The following is a 19979-nucleotide window of genomic DNA, read 5'->3' as shown; positions in this document are numbered from 1 at the left end:
CATAGTTGTCGAATGTTGATAAATATAATACAAAATACTATATTATATAACCTGTGTACTTAAGATGTGACTTTAAGGTTTTACTACTTACGTATAAAATACTACACGGTCTAGCTCAAGCCTATTTTGCCGATTGTATTGTACCATATGTCCCGGCAAGAAATCTGCCTTCAAAGGACTCCCTCCGGCTTATTAGTGATTCCCAGAGCCCAAAAAAAGTCTGCGGGCTATAGAGCTTTTCCATTCGGGCTCCAGTACTCTGGAATGCCCTCCCGGTAACAGTTCGAGATGCCACCTCAGTAGAAGCATTTAAGTCTCATCTTAAAACTCATTTGTATACTCTACCCTTTAAATAGAATCCCTTTTTAGACCAGTTGATCTGCCGCTTCTTTTCTTTTTCTCCTCTGTCCCCCGCTCCCTTGTGGAGGGGGTCCGGTCCAGTGGCCATGAATAAAGTACTGGCTGTCCAGAGTCGGGACCCGGGATGGACCCCTCGCCTGTGTATCGGTTGGGGACATCTCTGTGCTGCTGATCTGCCTCCGTTTGGGATGGTTTCCTGTTGGCTCAACTTTGGACGGGACTCTCGCTACTGTGTTGGATCTACTTTGGACTGGACTCTCACTGTTGTGTTGGATCCACTATAGATTGAACTTTCACATTATCATGTTAGACCCGCTTGACATCCATTGCTTTCGGTCCCCTAGGGCAGTGGTTCTCAACCTTTTTTCAGTGATGTACCCCCTGTGAACATGTTTTTAATTCAAGTACCCCCGAATAAAAGCAAAGCATTTTTGGTTGAAAAAAAAGAGATAAAGAAGTAAAATACAGCACTATGTCATCAGTTTCTGATTTATTAAATTGTATAACAGTGCAAAATATTGCTCATTTGTAGTGGTCTTTCTTGAACTATTTGGAAAAAAAGATACAAAAATAACTAATAACTTGTTGAAAAATAAACAAGTGATTCATTTATAAATAAAAATTTCTACACATAGAAGTAATCATCATTGTGGGGGGCGCTGGCGCCTATCTCAGCTACAATCCGGCAGAAGGCGTCGTACACCCTGGACAAGTCGCTATATCACAGGGCCAACACAGATAGACAACATTCACACACTAGGGCCAATTTAGTGTTGCCAATCAACCTATCCCCAGGTGCATGTCTTTGGAGGTGGGAGGAAGCCGGAGTACCCGGAGGGAACCCACGCAGTCACGGGGAGAACATGCAAACTCCACACAGAAAGATCCCGAGCCCGGGATTGAACTCCAGACTAGTCAGAACATTCCTATTGTGAGGCAGACGCACTAACCCCTCTGCCACCTTGAAAGCCCCCAAAACTTTGGGGCTTATAAATATGAATGTAAGTTCATAAAGTGTGAAAAGAAATACAACAAAGCAATATTCAGTGTTGACAGCTAGATTTTTTGTGGACATGTTCCATAAATATTGATGTTAAATATTTATTTTTTTGTGAAGAAATGTTTAGAATGAAGTTGATGAATCCAGATGGATCTCTATTACAATCCCCAAAGAGGACACTTTAAGTTGATGATTACTTCTATGTGGAGAAATCTTTATTTATAAATGAATCACTTGTTTATTTTTCAACAAGTTTTTAGTTATTTTTGTATCTTTTTTTCCAAATAGTTCAAGAAAGACCACTACAAATGAGCAATATTTTGCACTGTTATACAATTTAATAAATCAGAAACTGATGACATAGTGCTGTATTTTACTTCTTTATCTCTTTTTTTCAACCAAAAAAGCTTTGCTGTGATTAGGGGGTACTTGAATTAAAAACGTGTTCACAGGGGGTACATCACTGAAAAAAGGTGGAGAACCACTGCCCTGGGGGAGGGGGGGTTGCCCACATATGCGGTCCTCTCCAAGGTTTCTCATAGTCACTGTCACTGACGTCCCACTGGGGTGACTTTTTCCTTGCCCTTATGTGGGCTCTACCGAGGATGTCGTTGTGGCTTGTGCAGCCCTTTAAGACACTGGTGATTTAGGGCTGTATATATAAACATTGATTGATTGTTATTATTAATCTACTTGAACATATGTAAAATGTACATGATTTACAAAAAATGTTTTCGTTTAAATATTTTTTTGGGATGAGTCACGTGTGCAAACGTCAGTTTGTTTTTAAAAAAAATGCAGCCTCCCGCCCCGCCCACCTGTCGATCACAATCATTTGAACCAATCAGCGCCGGGCAGTGGTCTTTACCCACTCGCTGATTGGTTAGTTCAAAAAAAGCATGGCGTTCACCTCACCATTTAAATGTATGAAGAAGCTGGTGTTTGTTTGGAATTGGGAGTTTCAACCAAGTGTTTTTTAACAGTACACGCGCGGCTGTCGACTCTTGACGGTAAGCTTCAGCATACTCGCTTATGTCAACTTTGGCTGTTATAAAATGATATATGTAAAAATACAACCGTATTGTCTTTGAAAGTGAAATGAAATGAGAACACGAGCTTTTAGCCGACATTAGCCAAAGTAACTTGGCAACTACTAGCTAGCATTAGCCTGCAATTATTCATTTCTAAATGACTTGTTAGGAATAAATGTGTTCGTAGCTCTTACTTTTAACCAAATAAATACATTTAACTTAATTCTAGAGCATTTACAAATGTTTTAAACACACGTATATAAGCTATCGGACTTCAAAAGAAGTACTGTAACAAATGTGAGGGAAGTAAAGGATTTTCGCTGCTTCTATTTGTTGTATTTCTTTTATTGTCCCAAATTGTTAGAAAATACCTTCCATTTTAATGCAATAAAAAAAATTGCATTGTGAGAAAATTTGTTTTTTATAAAGCTGTTTGGTTCTATAAAATAGTGGTTTTCAACCTTTTTTCAGTGATGTACCCCCTGTGAACATGTTTTTAATTCAAGTACCCCCTAATCAGAGCAAAGCATTTTTGGTTGAAAAAAAGAGATAAAGAAGTAAAATACAAAACAATGTCATTAGTTTCTGATTTATTAAATTGTATAACAGTGCAAAATATTGCTCATTCTTGAACTACCGTATTTCCTTGAATTGCCGCCCGGGCGCTAATTAATTTAAAACCTCTTCTCACTCCTGCGCTTATCAAAGGCATGTGGTAAAAGTAAGCATGCGCTAATTATTTTAAAACCTCTTCTCACACCGGCACTTACCAAAGGTATGCAGTAAAAATTTGAGTGTGATGTAAGCTTGGACCTTAAATCCTACTGAACAGCTCTTAATCTTCTTCCCTTTATGCGATTTCAAATGACCGGTATTGAAATCAGCCTACTCCATTTTGAAAATGATGACAGGGGAAGTGTCACTCGTGACGTCACCAGTTTGACCCGGCGGTAATACTAAGCATGCGCTAATTATTTTGGGAAGCGAGTTTGACCCGGCAGTAATTCAAGGCAGGCGCATACTATATGTCCTGCGGCAATTCAAGGAAATAACGGTATTTGGAAAAAAATATATAAATATAACTAAAAACTTGTTGAAAAATAAACATGTGATTCAATTATAAATAAAGATTTCTACACGTAATCATCAACTTAAAGTGTCCTCTTTGGGGATTGTAATAGAGATCCATCTGGATTCATCAACTTCATTCTAAACATTTCCTCAAAAAAAACTAAATCTTTAACATCAATATTTATGGAACATGTCCACAAAAAATCTAGCTGTCAACACTGAATATTGCATTGTTGTATTTCTTTTCAGAGTTTATGAACTTACATTCATATTTTGTTGAAGTATTATTCAATACATATATTTGTAAAGGATTTTTGAATTGTTGCTATTTTTAGAATATTTTTTAAAATCTCTCATGTACCCCTCGGCATACCAGGGGTACACGTACCCCCATTTGAGAACCACTGCTGTAAAACAGTGGCTCGCAACCTTTTTCAGTGATGTACCCCCTGTGAACACTTTTAATTCAAGTACCCCCTAATCAGAATAAAGGATTTTTGGTTGAAAAAAAGAGATAAAGAAGCAAAATACAGCACTATGTCATCAGTTTCTGATTTATTAAATTGTATAACAGTGCAAAATATTGCTCATTTGTAGTGGTCTTTCTCTATTTGGAAAAAAAGATATAAAAGTAACTAAAAACATGTTGAAAAATAAACAAGTGATTCAATTATAAATAAAGATTTACACACGGAAGTTCAAATACCTAGGAGTCTTGTTCACGAGAGGGGGAAGAGTGGATCGTGAGATCAACAGGCGGATCGGTGCGGCGTCTTTGAGTAATGCGGACGTTGTACCGATCCGTTGTGAAGAAGGAGCTGAGCCGGAAGGCAAAGCTCTAGATTTACCGGTCGACCTACGTTCCCATCCTCACCTATGGTCATGAGCTTTGGGTCATGACCGAAAGGATAAGATCACGGGTACAAGCGGCCCAAATGAGTTTCCTCCACCGGGTGGCGGGTCTCTCCCTTAGAGATAGGGTGAGAAGTTCTGTCATCCAAGAGGAACTCAAAGTAAAGCCGCTGCTCCTCCACATGGAGAGGAGCCAGATGAGGTGGCTCGGGCTTCTGGTCAGGATGCCACCCGAACGCCTCCCTAGGGAGGTGTTCAGGGCACGTCCAACCGGTAGGAGGCCACGGGGAAGACCCAGGACACGTTGGGAAGACTATGTCTCCCGACTGGCCTGGGAACAACTCGGGATCCCCCGGGAAGAGCTGGACGAAGTGGCTGGGGAGAGGGAAGTCTGGGCTTCCCTGCTTAGGCTGCTGCCCCCGCGACCCAACCTCAGATAAGCGGAAGAAGATGGATGGACACAGAAGTAATCATCAACTTAAAGTGCCCTCTTTGGGGATTGTAATAGAGATCCATCTGGATTCCTGAGCTTAATTCTAAACATTTCTTCACAAAAAAAATAAATCTTTAACATCAATATTTATGGAACATGTCCACAAAAAATCTAGCTGTCAACACTATATATTGCATTGTTGCATTTTTTTTCACAGTTTATGAACTTACATTCATTTTTTGTTGCATTATTATTCAATAAATATATTTATAAAGGATTTTTTTGTTGTTGCTATTTTTAGAATATTTAAAAAAAAATATCACATACCTTCAAGTACCCCCAGGGGTACGCTTACCCCCATTTGAGAACCACTGCTCTAAAAGTGTCAAACTCCACCTGAAGAGGACCTAAACTTGGCATTAAATGACAACTACCAACTGTAATTTGAGTTTTGAAAACATTGCTCTTAATGGCTATTTGTTTGAGACATCGTATTGTGATTACACAACTTGCATGTCTTCTTTCTTGACACAATAAAGTAGTTTATTTGAAAATGATTAAATTGCACTTTTTGCTGTCAAGTGTGTTGATAAAGTTGTATTGTGTGGATTTTGCACCCAGGTTTGGGATATTACTAATACTCCAAACAAGTAGTAATTATGGGATCCAGTGAAAGTAAGATGACCGCCGTGTGTGCTGCAACCAAACCTGAAGCATCCATCAAGAACGCCTGTGTTGCCCATCTGGTGGATCCACGTTCTCCGTCGGTGGCCATTGACCGCACTCCTATTCAGGTAGAGTACACACCTGTCTTATGGTGCCAACGCTACAACTAGCCCAGGGGTCGGCAACCCAAAACCTTGAAAGAGTCATATTGGACCAAAATTACACACAATCTGTCTGGAGCAGCAAAAAATTAAAAGCCGTATATAGGTCTTATAATGAAGGCAACACATGACGAAAGTGTCTATATTAGCTATGTTAGCCTACTATTAAAATGACTGTCACAGGCTGTAGCAAATCTTTGACAGAAATGTTTGAAATGTAATATTTATTCTACACATTTTTACAACATTAGAAACCATTAGTAAATCAGAGGCTCCTCAGAAGGTGAGATAACTCCTGGAAATTACTGTCTTTTAATGGCCAAAGGTATAGATGTGTGTGTCCAAGTTAAGGCTGTCTTCTTTTAATAGATTTTTTAGAATCTTTGATAATGTTTGCTGTCGTCTGGAACAACATGGCACACCAACAACCATCTGAAATGCTGCCAATATTACATACAGATTATGTGGTCATGAGACATGCGAAACTAAATTATATACAAAGAGGACAAAAGTAAAAGATATTAAATGGGCTCAAATATACCTACAAATGAGGCATAATGATGCAATATGTTCATACAGCTAGCAAAATTTGATTTTGGGGCCCTCTATTTCTGCCAATAATATTGATTGTTGAACATTCACACACCTACTATAAACTCATTGCGGCTCTGGTAGTGTTGTTTACATGATCCTATTGTCAGCCTGGCATGTCTTTACAAATGACATGTCATTAATAAAGATATAGGGGTGGCCCAGTTAAGAACATAAATAATACCAATGAATGAACGAATGATGTCCAGAGTGCCACACATGGTCCCTAATCTTAAAATGTAGAAAACATTCAGCTACTAGAGTGGCCTGGGGTTGAACAGTCCAAGTGATAAAGCTTTATATTTACAGTAAAAGTGTCATCTTGTTCCATCAGTATTGTACATACTAGTCTTTAATTACTAGTTTATATTTTTAGTTAATTGTTCATATTTAATGTTTACTTTGTACAAAGAGAGCGCAGTCTACTGAAGTTAAATTCCATGTGTGTTAAACATAACTGGACAATAAAGCTGATTCTGATTCACTTTATTATTTTTGGTAACAAAAACCTGAAACAGCAATGTGCAAAAATAATTCGTAGTGCAAAAAAAACAATAAAGTGCAACAATAAAATCTCTTGAATATATATAAAATGGAACAAATTCAATTGTACAAAAAACCAACATAATTAAATTAAATATCAAGCAAATACTTAAATAATAATAATGAACAGAGTTACCAGAAACAAGGTAAAATAACGGTTTATAAACAAATATAAAGTTACTACAAATCAAAACTATCTAAATGTACATAACGATGTGCAAAAAAATTTTGTGGGGAAAAAATCAAAATAAACTACCTTAATTCACACATTTGACCATCACATCACAATTTTGTTCCTCTGTTCTTCTCCACCCACACCACTCCACCCACTCCTTAAAACCTGTGCTTCCTGGCTTTTCTGGAGGCAAAGTCATTTATTACATCAATGTAAGAAATCTGATGGCCGACTTTGTTATTAATACTAATCACTTCCAGTCCACTCAGTCTTTCTTGAGCCATGGAAGATCTCAATTAGTTTTTTCATTAATTTGAGCTTAGAAAAGCTCCGCTCTGTAGATGCTACAGTCACAGGAAGAGTGCAGACTCTACATGCAAAAAATAAGAATTTTTTGTTATTTGCTTTTGGGGGCCCCCTGGTGGCTGCGGGGCCCTAAGCAAGCGCTTAGTTCGCTTAAATAGCATGTTGGCACCGATTAGCTTTCAGTCACCAACTGACCACATATGCCTGATTAGCACTCCAATAAGTCAATAACATCAACAAAGGGCACCCTTTGTGTATTCTCGCACAGCATAAAACTTTTGGTAGACAAAATGAGAGAAAGGAGTGGAAGATTTTACATGTAAACAAACTTGCCTGACAGTCCACATGGTGAGTTCAAGAACAGCCGAAATTAGTAGGACAATTTGATGTTCACCAAATACTCTCATCCGTGAAGCATACACACAGACATATTCAACTGTGGACAATTGGGAAGGTTTGTGTCATGTTTGTCCTCAAACAAAAAATATACAAAAACCCATCCATCCATTTTCTACCGCTTGTCCTTTTTGGTGTCGCTGGAGCCTATCTCAGCTGCATTCGGGCGGAAGGTACTACACCCTGGACAAGTCGCCACCTCATCACAGGACCAACACATACATACAGACAACATTCACACACTAGGGCCAATTTAGTGTTGCCAATCAACCTATCCCCAGGTGCATGTCTTTGGAGGTGGGAGGAAGCCGGAGTACCCGGAGGGAACCCACGCAGTCACGGGGAGAACATGCAAACTCCACACAGAAAGATCCCGAGCCCGGGATTGAAATTTAGGACTACTCAGGACCTTCATTTTATGAGGCAGACGCATCAACCCCTGTTGCACCGTGCTGCCACATTCTAAAAAAAAAAAAACAAAAAAAATTCCACCATCTTTTTCCATTTTCAATCCTTTTTTTATTTTTCATTACATCAACATAAAAATACACAAGATACACTTTCCATTAGTGCATCAACCCCCCCAAAGAAAACGCCTCCCTCCCCCATTCACACTCATCCACACCCACTCACACAAAAAAGGGTTGTTTCTTTCTGCTTCCCACAACATATATAACAGTCTGCAAGGGACACAGTCCCTGAAACATACATGATTGTGTGTGTCGCCGGTCCACTAACACTATCATTAATTACTATTTTTAATATAATTGTTTTATATGATTTTACTTTCTTTTTTATCCAAGAAATTTGTCTTTTTTTGTCATTTTTTTAAATCTCATTTTATTTTATTTATAAAATAATAAAAAAAAAATTATCTTCACCAGACCAGGTTGTTAATGAAATTAGACTTGTCTAAAAGGTTTTTAAAACCAGGTCCAGTCCAGACAATGTCCAAGTCGGGCTCAGCAACACACACCCTCATCCATGTACAACAACAAAAATTAGGGAAACAACAGATTGTATATAAGTTATAAACAAAATTACATTTTCATTAAAAGCATTTGTGTATAGTCCATATTATGTCCAAGTCAGACTCAACACACACCTTCATTTTATACACTCAAAAATAGATAGCATATATGTTGCTGTTGTTGCATATCTATAAACATTATTACATTTTCACAATAAGCCTTTAAACATTTCCCATCTTTTTTCATGTTTTTTGGCATCATTTCTGTTGTCAATCATGTATCTGTCTAAAGTTAAATACTGAATAAATGTTTTAAAGAAAGTAAAACTAAGCTAATATCTATTTTTGGCCTTAAAAATAAACCTTTTACCAAGTACTATAATTAAATTGACTAAGTCATGCTTGTCAATAAACTCTCCTAAAATAACAAACTACATCAAGCTTCATAAACAAACCAATCCTTGAACACGTTTTTTCAACTTCCACCCAGAAAGAAGACAAATATGACAATACCAAAACAAATGCAGGGTGGCTTGAGACTCCTGACAGCAAAAGCGGCAATCATCTGACTCAGTCATATTCCATAGTTTTAACATTTTCCCCGTGGGTAAGAAGTTAAAAATAATTTTAATTTGAAAATAACGATTTTGCACATTGATAGTAGTTTTGTAGATTAGTTTGAATATGGCATCCCACGGCAACGGGCTGTCAAAAAAGTTAAAAATGCTCCAGGGAGCCACTTGGGTGGCGCTTAAGAGCCGTGGTTTGCTGACCCCCAAACTAGCCAGAAATACAGCATTTATTCATGTGTGACGGGTGTCATCTCCTCCATAATGTTATTGATAATAAATATCCCCCCCTAGGTTGTTGGGCTTAAGGTGAGAAATGAAGATTGTCCTCTGGGGTCAAGTGACCCTCGCTCTCCCACTGTCGGCATTTCTCGCACACCTGTGAGGGCGGTCATGAAAGGTAAGAGGTTTGTAGAACAAATGAGCGCAATCTTCTCGTGGGTTGTGGAATCACTCAATGTGATGTTGCAGCCAAGGTGGACTCCTTCGCCCGTCGCCTGGGCATGCTCTTCCACGCCGAGGCTGAGGGCAAAGTCCCCCGAAATGGCTCCAGCGACGCCGTCCAGGAGGAGGAGCCCTTCCACAAGAAGGAGGAGTTTGGTTCCACGGTTCCCCTCCTCAGCCCGCAAAGAGTGGACACATTCTGCTCCTTGGCGGAGCATGCTAACCTCTTAGCTACGCCGGTCTACGGCGTAGACGCCCCCAGCCCGTTTGTGCTCCTGGAGCAGCCCCAGGTGGAGGTGGAGGCAGACGTCAGCCTGGAGGAGGCGCAGGAAGCCAGGGAGTCTCCACTGCACAAGAGGCTGAGCATGAGTCTCATCACCTGCCACGAAGGCGCTACCGCGGCCGAGGTGCACTTTGAGAGCAGCCCTGCCTCGTCGCCGCATGCGGAGGATCCTGCCTCTCGGGGGGTAGACCACCTCTACGCTCTCCCTGTTGTCACACTCGAGGACTCTCCAGACCTTGTCACCCCTGCAGATCCCGTCACGGAATCTTCCGTGGCGGCCAGCCCCGTGTTGCCTCAACCGCTTACTGCTGGTGTCCACCGCCTCACCTTTGACCCCAAAAGCCCAAGTCAGCAGGTGTTCAAACCTCAGTGGTTGGGCAAAGGGTTCGGGCCCACGGGGCTGAGAGCCAGAGCAGTGCAAGGTGGGAAAGGAGGGTCCTCGCCTCTCGCTGTGTCCGTCGCCATTAAGAACACAAACAATGAAAACAAGGGAAACTCTGGGAAACCAAAGCAGAAAGGTAAATAAAATAAATATATTATATTATTATTCTAATTCTGATAACTATTTTTCTTTTTGTTATATTTCTACCTTGTATCAGGTACAGAAGGCCGCTCCCCACTACAGATCCTCAAGGAGACCAATTCTCCCAGAGGGCGTCCTCAGGTACTGCACACTCACTGCTAGCATTCAAAAACAACTTTATTGTGCACTTTAGTGACAAAGTTGATCATTTCAAACTAATTTGTGTGTTCCAACAGAACATTTTGTTGGCCTCATAACACCGCAAAGGTGACAAAAGTCGTCCTTTTTAATATGATGATAAACGTGTTCATCCTGTAACCTTGCTAGCTAGTATCTATTACTAACATTTGCTATCTATTTGTAATCCTGATAATAAATCACATTTTATTTTGCGCTTTTCGAAGTACTCTAAGCATTAAATAAGTATACCTGCTATAGATATTTAGCTATATTGCTCTCCCTTTAACCATCCATAACAATCTATCACTAGTTATAATGATCACTTCACTTCTTGATATATGCTGTAGCTCTTTATTTATTTGTAGCTAATTATCAGTACATCTTTGGGTTTATTTATCTATCTGCTCCTTCAGCTATAACTACTTGCTATCCATTGTAGATTAATAGCTATTAGGGATGGGAATAAATTATAATTAAACATTTCAAAACAGGTTGTCTTGGCTGCTGCCGTATATGGCCTAAAGTATTTTGAAAATTCTTAAAATTTGATTAATTAGCTGTGTGTGTGAAAATAAAGATAGCTCTTATTTTTGTATATAAAAATAAAGATATATATATAGCTCCTCTCTGAGCTGCAACTCCTCTCTGAGCTGCAACCTTATCGTGGTAGAGGAGTTTGCGTGTCCCAATGATCCTAGGAGCTATGTTGTCCGGGGGCATAAAGCCCCCTGGTAGGGTCTCCCAAGGCAAACAGGTTCTAGGTGAGGGATCAGACAAAGAGCAGCTCGAAGACCTTTATGAAGATGAAAAACCATGGACCCAGATTTCCCTCGCCCGGACGCGGGTCACCGGGGCCCCCCTCTGGAGCCAGGCCCGGAGGTGGGGCACGATGGCGAGCGCCTGGTGGCCGGGCCTGTTCCCATGGGGCCCGGCCGGGCACAGCCCGAAGAGGCAACGTGGGTCATCCCTCCAATGGGCTCACCACCCATAGCAGGGGCCATAGAGGTCGGGTGCATTGTGAGCTGGGCGACAGCCGAAGGCAGGGCACTTGGCGGTCCGATCCTCGGCTACAGAAGCTAGCTCTTGGGACGTGGAACGTCACGTCACTGGGGGGGAAGGAGCCTGAGCTAGTGCGCGAAGTCGAGAAATTCCGGCTGGATATAGTTGGACTCACTTCGACGCACAGCAAGGGCTCTGGAACCACTTCTCTCGAGAGGGATTGGACCCTCTTCCACTCTGGCGTTGCCGGCAGTGAGAGGCGACGGGCTGGGGTGGCAATTCTTGTTTCCCCCCGGCTCAAAGCCTGTACGTTGGAGTTCAACCCGGTGGACGAAAGGGTAGCCTCCCTCCGCCTTCGGGTGGGGGGACGGGTCCTGACTGTTGTTTGTGCTTATGCACCAAACAGCAGTTCAGAGTACCCACCCTTTTTGGGTACACTCGAGGGAGTACTGGAAAGTGCTCCCCCGGGTGATTCCCTTGTCCTACTGGGAGACTTCAACGCTCACGTTGGCAACGACAGTGAAACCTGGAGAGGCGTGATTGGGAAGAATGGCCGCCCGGATCTGAACCCGAGTGGTGTTTTGTTATTGGACTTTTGTGCTCGTCACAGTTTGTCGATAACAAACACCATGTTCAAACATAAGGGTGTCCATATGTGCACTTGGCACCAGGACACCCTAGGCCGCAGTTCCATGATCGACTTTGTAGTTGTGTCATCGGATTTGCGGCCTCATGTTTTGGACACTCGGGTGAAGAGAGGGGCGGAGCTTTCTACCGATCACCACCTGGTGGTGAGTTGGCTGCGATGGTGGGGGAGGATGCCGGACAGACCTGGGAGGCCCAAACGCATTGTGAGGGTCTGCTGGGAACGTCTGGCTGAGTCTCCTGTCAGACAAAGTTTCAATTCCCACCTCCGGAAGAACTTTGAACATGTCACGAGGGAGGTGCTGGACATTGAGTCCGAGTGGACCATGTTCCGCACCTCTATTGTCGAGGCGGCAGATCGGAGCTGTGGCCGCAAGGTAGTTGGTGCCTGTCGGGGCGGAAATCCTAAAACCCCTTGGTGGACACCAGCGGTGAGGGATGCCGTCAAGCTGAAGAAGGAGTCCTATCGGGTCCTTTTGGCTCATAGGACTCCGGAGGCAGTGGACAGGTACCGACAGGCCAAGCGGTGTGCAGCTTCAGCGGTCGCGGAGGCAAAAACTCGGACATGGGAAGAGTTCGGGGAAGCCATGGAAAACGACTTCCGGACGGCTTCGAAGCGATTCTGGACCACCGTCCGCCGCCTCAGGAAGGGGAAGCAGTGCACTATCAACACCGTGTATGGTGCGGATGGTGTTCTGCTGACCTCTACTGCGGATGTTGTGGATAGGTGGAAGGAATACTTCGAAGACCTCCTCAATCCCACCAACACGTCTTCCTATGAGGAAGCAGTGCCTGGGGAATCTGTGGTGGACTCTCCTATTTCTGGGGCTGAGGTCGCTGAGGTAGTTAAAAAGCTCCTCGGTGGCAAGGCCCCGGGGGTGGACGAGATCCGCCCGGAGTTCCTTAAGGCCTTGGATGCTGTGGGGCTGTCTTGGTTGACAAGACTTTGCAGCATCGCGTGGACATCGGGGGCGGTACCTCTGGATTGGCAGACCGGGGTGGTGGTTCCTCTCTTTAAGAAGGGGGACCGGAGGGTGTGTTCCAACTATCGTGGGATCACACTCCTCAGCCTTCCCGGTAAGGTTTATTCAGGTGTACTGGAGAGGAGGCTTCGCCGGATAGTCGAACCTCGGATTCAGGAGGAACAGTGTGGTTTTCGTCCTGGTCGTGGAACTGTGGACCAGCTCTATACTCTCGGCAGGGTTCTTGAGGGTGCATGGGAGTTTGCCCAACCAGTCTACATGTGCTTTGTGGACTTGGAGAAGGCATTCGACCGTGTCCCTAGGGAAGTCCTGTGGGGAGTGCTCAGAGAGTATGGGGTATCGGACTGTCTTTTTGTGGCAGTCCGCTCCCTGTATGATCAGTGCCAGAGCTTGGTTCGCATTGCCGGCAGTAAGTCGAACACATTTCCAGTGAGGGTTGGACTCCGCCAAGGCTGTCCTTTGTCACCGATTCTGTTCATAACTTTTATGGACAGAATTTCTAGGCGCAGTCAAGGCGTTGAGGGGTTCCGGTTTGGTAACCGCAGGATTAGGTCTCTGCTTTTTGCAGATGATGTGGTCCTGATGGCTTCATCTGACCGGGATCTTCAGCTCTCGCTGGATCGGTTCGCAGCCGAGTGTGAAGCGACCGGAATGAGAATCAGCACCTCCAAATCCGAGTCCATGGTTCTCGCCCGGAAAAGGGTGGAGTGCCATCTCCGGGTTGGGGAGGAGACCCTGCCCCAAGTGGAGGAGTTCAAGTACCTAGGAGTCTTGTTCACGAGTGAGGGAAGAGTGGATTGTGAGATCGACAGGCGGATCGGTGCGGCGTCCTCAGTAATGCGGACGTTGTACCGATCCGTTGTGGTGAAGAAGGAGCTGAGCCGGAAGGCAAAGCTCTCAATTTACCGGTCGATCTACGTTCCCATCCTCACCTATGGTCATGAGCTTTGGGTCATGACCGAAAGGATAAGATCACGGGTACAAGCGGCCGAAATGAGTTTCCTCCGCCGTGTGGCGGGGCTCTCCCTTAGAGATAGGGTGAGAAGCTCTGCCATCCGGGAGGAACTCAAAGTAAAGCCGCTGCTCCTTCACATGGAGAGGAGCCAGATGAGGTGGTTCGGGCATCTGGTCAGGATGCCACCCGAACGCCTCCCTAGGGAGGTGTTTAGGGCACGTCCAACCGGTAGGAGGCCACGGGGAAGACCCAGGACACGTTGGGAAGACTATGTCTCCCGGCTGGCCTGGGAACGCCTCGGGATCCCCCGGTAAGAGCTAGACGAAGTGGCTGGGGAGAGGGAAGTCTGGGTTTCCCTGCTTAGGCTGTTGCCCCCGCGACCCGACCTCGGATAAGCGGAAGATGATGGATGGATGGATATAGCTCTTTTTTTTGAATACAAAAATAGAGAGATAGATATCTCATTTTTATATATAAAAAATAAAGACAGATACCGGTATCTCTCTTATAAATAGATATCGCTCAATTTTTCCTACGGTACATTTGTAGCTATTTATCAGTACATCTTTGGGTTTATTTATCTATCTGCTCCCTCAGCTATAACTACTTGCTATCCATTGTAGATTAATAACTATTAGGGATGGGAATAAATTATAATTAAACCTTTTCAAAACAGGTTGTCTTGGCTGCTGCCGTATATGGCCTAAAGAAGTATTTTGAAAATTCTTAAAATTTGATTAGTTAGCTGTGTGTGTGTGTGTGTGTGTGTGTGTGTGTGTGTGTGTGTGTGTGTGTGTGTGTGTGTGTGTGTGTGTGTGTGTGTGTGTGTGTGTGTGTGTGTGTGTGTGTGTGTGTGTGTGTGTGTGTGTGTGTGTGTGTGTGTGTGTGTGTGTGTGTGTGTGTGTGTGTGTGTGTGTGTGTGTGTGTGTGTGTGTGTGTGTGTGTGTGAAAATAGAGATATCTCTTATTTTTGTATATATAAATAAATATATATGTATAGCTCTTATTTTTATGTATAAAAATAGAGAGATAGATATATCTTATTTTTATATATAAAAAAAGACAGATACCGGTATCTCTCTTATAAATAGATATCTTTCAATTTTTCCTACAGTACATTATTTGTAGCTATTTATCAGTACATCTTTAGGTTTATTTATCTATCTGCTCCCTCAGCTATAACTACTTGCTATCCATTGTAGATTAATAACTATTAGGGATGGGAATAAATTATAATTAAACCTTTTCAAAACAGTTGGTCTTGGCTGCTGCCGTATATGGCCTAAAGAAGTATTTTGAAAATTCTTAAAATTTGATTAGTTAGCTGTGTGTGTGTGTGCGTGTGTGTGTGTGTGAAAATAGAGAGATATATCTTATTTTTGTATATATAAATAAATAATGTATAGCTCTTATTTTTATGTATAAAAATAGAGAGATAGATATATCTTATTTTTATATATAAAAAATAAAGACAGATCTTACAGATATCTCTCAATTTTTCCTACAGTACATTATATGTATATACTGTGTGTGTGATATATACATATATAATATAATGTGTGTATATAGATGTATGAGAGAGATACAATGAATTAATTTAGAATTGGAATGAAAGAAATTTAAATATATATTTGGATGTGAATATTTTTCTCCCAGCACCCCTAATAGTTGTAGACTAAAAGGTGTATATATAGTAGATATAGCTTTTCAATGTGTATCACTAATTGTTACTCCCTTTGCTAGCTCCCATATACGCTTCATATTTATGTTTCATCTACTGTATATAACTCTAGCGGGCATGTCTCTTAGTTTTAGCTGGCTAGCTATACAGTCATGTGGAAGAAATTAGACACCTCATTCATTCTTTTTGTGACTAACACACCACACGATGGCGCTGTTTTTTTATATTCCAGAAGTCAAATCGAATTGAAATTTTTCCCACAGCTTTACAAGACACTCAATGCTACTTTTAATTAAGGTTTTCAACTAAATGTTTACATTTATTTTTAAGGAACTGAAAATCATGTGTATCAAATTTTTAACAAGATTTTCTGAAAGCTAAACTTCGCAAACAATCGCTCAAGTCATTTTCCGTTTGTCGAATGCTTATACATTTTTGAGGATTATCTGTAAGGATGCAGTTATAATTTATTTGAGCAATCTATTGATTAGTTTGAGTAATCTGATTAACCACATAAGCTTCCATGTGTATTTTAGGAATCATTGTTGAAATAAATGTTCTCCTGGTTTCCAGCTGACAACACTCATTCTCTTATAAATGTACATCAACATAGAATTTGCACTTCTAACATCCGTCCATTCATTCATTTTCTATCGCTTATTTCCTAACATGTGTGCATTAAAGGAGCTGTTTGCAATATTTACACAGATGCTTAGAGGGTGCCAACTTTCCAATGTGTTTTACACACAATATCATCCCTTATACGTCCTCTCGTACGTACATCCATCCATTTTCTACCGCTTCTCCCTCTCGGGGTCGTGGGAGGTGCTGGAACTTATACAATTACGTACATATGTTACACATGCATTGGCTTTGAGTGTTATTAGCCAATCATAGCAATTTAGATAGCTGGCATTAGCAGCCATGGAATGTATATTATTAACAACATGACTGCAAATTGTTTGTTGCTTCTCTTGGGCTGCTTTTGTATGTCCACACACTCTCTGCACGGACAGGATGAGTGACCGCTGTAAACACCAATCATTCTATCCGGGCCGGTAAAAACATTTAACATAACTTTTTATAATTGTGAAAAATATTGACAGTTGTCAAACATATATGTTCTGGTAAACCACTAATGGTACCATAGATGAGTGGTTCTCAAATGGGGTACTTGAAGGTATGTCAAGGGGTATGTGAGATTTTTCATAAATATTCTCAAAATAGTAACAATTCAAAAATCCTTTTATAAATATATATATTTAATAATACTTCAACAAAATATGAATGTAAGTTCATAAACTGTGAAAAGAAATACATCAATGCAATATTCAGTGTTGACAGCTAGATTTTTTGTGGACATGTTCCATAAATATTGATGTTAAAAATTTCTTTTTTGTGAAGAAATGTTTAGAAGTAAGTTGATTAATCCAGATGGATCTCTATTACAATCCCCAAAGAGGGCACTTTAAGTTGATGATTACTTCTATGTGGAGAAATATTTTGTTTATTTTTCAACACATTTTTAGTTATTTTTATATTTTTTTCCAAATAGTTCAAGAAAGACCACTACAAATGAGCAATATTTTGCACTGTTATACAATTTAATAAATCAGAAACTGATGACATAGTGCTGTATTTTACTTCTTTATCTCTTTTTTTTCAACCAAAAATGCTTTGCTCTGATTAGGGGGTACTTGAATTAGAAAAATGTTCACAGGGGGTACATCACTGAAAAAAGGTTGAGAACCACTGCCATTGATACCCGGTGTTGGTGTTATATTTTTTGCTTTTGAAAAGTGTTAATGTGAGCAAGTAGCAAACTGCACCTTTTTAATTAATTAAAAAACAAAATCTGCAGTATATTGCACCCACACACCACTGCAGTCTCCTGTGCTCTATTGCAGTGACTGGGTGGAAACAATGTCCATGTATTTAACGTTTCGGCCACTCCATGCTGTCCATATTTTATCAACATTCATTACACGATTTATTGAATTAAAAATATATTAATTGTTGCAACCCAAATTATCTGTATTAAAGTTAAAGTACCACTTATAGTCACACACACACACACACTAGGTGTGGTGAAATTAACCTCTGCATTTGACCCACACCCTTGTTGCACCCCTGGGAGGTGAGGGGAGCAGTGAGCAGCAGCGGTGGCTGGGCTCGGGAATCATTTTTGGCGACTTAAAGGCCTACTGAAAGCCACTACTAGCCACCACGCAGTCTGATAGTTTATATATCAATGATGAAATATTAACATTGCAACACATGCCAATACGGCCGCTTTAGTTTACTAAATTACAATTTTAAATTTCCTGCTGAGTTCCTTGTTGAAAACGTCGCGGAATGATGACTCGTGTTTGTGACGTTACTGGTTATAGCGGACATTTAGCCCAGCACCACTTACGGCTAAAAGTTGTCTCTATTCATCGCGTAGTTACACAGTATTCTGGACATCTGTGTTGTTGAATCTCTTGCAATTTGTTCAATTAATAATGGAGACTATAAAGAAGAATGCTGTTGGTGGAAAGCGGTGGATTGCAGCTACCTTTAGCAACCAAAACACAGCCGGTGTTTCTTTGTTTGTTGTGAAGCTTTAGCGAACATGTTTCTTTACCACATGTCAACCAGCAAGTTTTTGGATGAGAAAATTGTGATATTAAGTCTGCTCTTACCGGAGACTTGTGTGGAGTTAGCGTCCTCCTGCAGCAGCTGTCAAAAAGGCAGCTGTGATCTTGGCTCCTCCATTGGCTTTCTCAGAGACACTAGCGGTCACTGCAGCCCTCTGACTTTCAGGTATGACTTTATGATCTCACTAAAACACTATTAACACAATAAGCAGATAAGGGATTTTCCAGAATCATCCTAGTAAATGTGTCTAATAACATCTGAATCGCTTCCACTGCCGTCACCTATTTATTTTTGAATTTTTTTCTAGTGCTTCACTCTAACTTTCCTCATCCACAAATCTTTCATCCTCGCTCAAATTAATGGGGAAATTGTCGCTCTCTCGGTCCGAATTGCTCTTGCTGCTGGTGGCTATGTTTATCAACAATGTGAGGAGCCCTACAACCCGTGACGTCACGCACACATCGTCTGCTACTTCCGGTACAGGCAAGGCTTTTTTTTACTAGCGACCAAAAGTTGCGATCTTTATGGTCGATGTTCTCTACTAAATCTTTTCAACAAAAATATGGCAATATCGCAAAATGATCAAGTATGACACATAGAATGGACCTGCTATCCCCGTTTAAATAAGAACATCTCATTTCAGTAGGCCTTTAACCCCCAATTCCACATATACTGTATATTTGCTAGCATTTATTCCTAAAACATAAATGTAATTTTTCCACATGACTGTATATGTATAGAAGTAATCCATTAAAAATGTATCGGTCATAGTCTTCTATTTATACAGTATGTCTAACAGCAAAAATTTCAGGTTAAGAAGTAACATTTATTCATTTCAGACCAAGCCGAAGGTTTCTTCCATCCAAGAGAAGCCTCGTCCTGCACAAATGGAGCGCAGAGTTCTGACCATGTCTCTGGACAAGGAGAATCGATGATTCACTTACACTATTTGCTTCCGAAGATCTGTCCATTTTTTTAATCTTAACATTTTTATGTGTGCAGTTTCCTTTGGAACTGACTTTTTTTCCTGTTTGCTTTTACTGCCACATTGTAGTGCAACTCTTCTTTTTTTTACCCTGTTTTGTCCCTTCTGTAAATATTAATAAAATTATTTTTGTTCACAGAAAAAAAGGCCCACGAGTAGAATCTTTATCTTTTTATTCGACAGTCTTTTAAGAAAACCAACCCTAGACACGTGTGCTAAACGTGCTATACTAATATGAAAATCTTGAAGCTTTGCTAGTATTTACAACCGATTCCTGCACAATAGCTGTTGGCATCCACTTAAGACAAATAGGTCATGGCTTATTGTATGCTTAGTGAAACCATTTTTATTGTCCCATCTGCCAGATGTCTGACAATTTGTACGTGCTGCAACAAGAACCCCTAATCTTCACCAAATCCATCAATCACGTTCAAAACAAACACAAAAACATCTAGTTAGAAAAGGAAGTAAGCATCTAAAAAGGGGCGGGGGCAACTGTCTGCTTTACTTGATATAAAACACAGCATACCAGTATAA

The 19979-nt window shown here is 41.3% G+C and overlaps 1 protein-coding gene across 1 annotated transcript; it reads left to right on the top strand.

The window, feature by feature from the left end:
* Positions 1-2214: 2214 nt before the first annotated feature.
* cdca3 (cell division cycle associated 3) lies at positions 2215-19588 on the top strand. The gene is made up of 6 exons (XM_061914857.1): positions 2215-2370; positions 5369-5541; positions 9419-9524; positions 9596-10369; positions 10451-10515; positions 19297-19588. Exons 2-6 carry the CDS (start codon positions 5407-5409, stop codon positions 19390-19392), a joined length of 1176 nt encoding a protein of 391 aa, XP_061770841.1. The 5' UTR covers positions 2215-2370; positions 5369-5406; the 3' UTR covers positions 19393-19588.
* Positions 19589-19979: the final 391 nt, after the last annotated feature.

Source organism: Nerophis ophidion, linkage group LG11 (genome assembly GCF_033978795.1).
Source record: "Nerophis ophidion isolate RoL-2023_Sa linkage group LG11, RoL_Noph_v1.0, whole genome shotgun sequence".
Classification (NCBI taxonomy): Eukaryota; Metazoa; Chordata; class Actinopteri; order Syngnathiformes; family Syngnathidae; genus Nerophis; species Nerophis ophidion.
The sequence above is the reverse complement of the archived record's forward strand: the minus strand, read 5'-3'. Positions and strand labels throughout refer to the sequence as shown.

Coding starts and splice junctions, on each gene's coding strand:
- cdca3 (XM_061914857.1), top strand. CDS start 5,407: ATGGGATCCAGTGAAAGTAAGATGACCGCCGTGTGTGCTGCAACCAAA. Junction 5,542..9,418: donor TTGACCGCACTCCTATTCAG/GTAGAGTACACA, acceptor ATCCCCCCCTAG/GTTGTTGGGCTTAAGGTGAG. Junction 10,516..19,296: donor CTCCCAGAGGGCGTCCTCAG/GTACTGCACACT, acceptor TATTCATTTCAG/ACCAAGCCGAAGGTTTCTTC.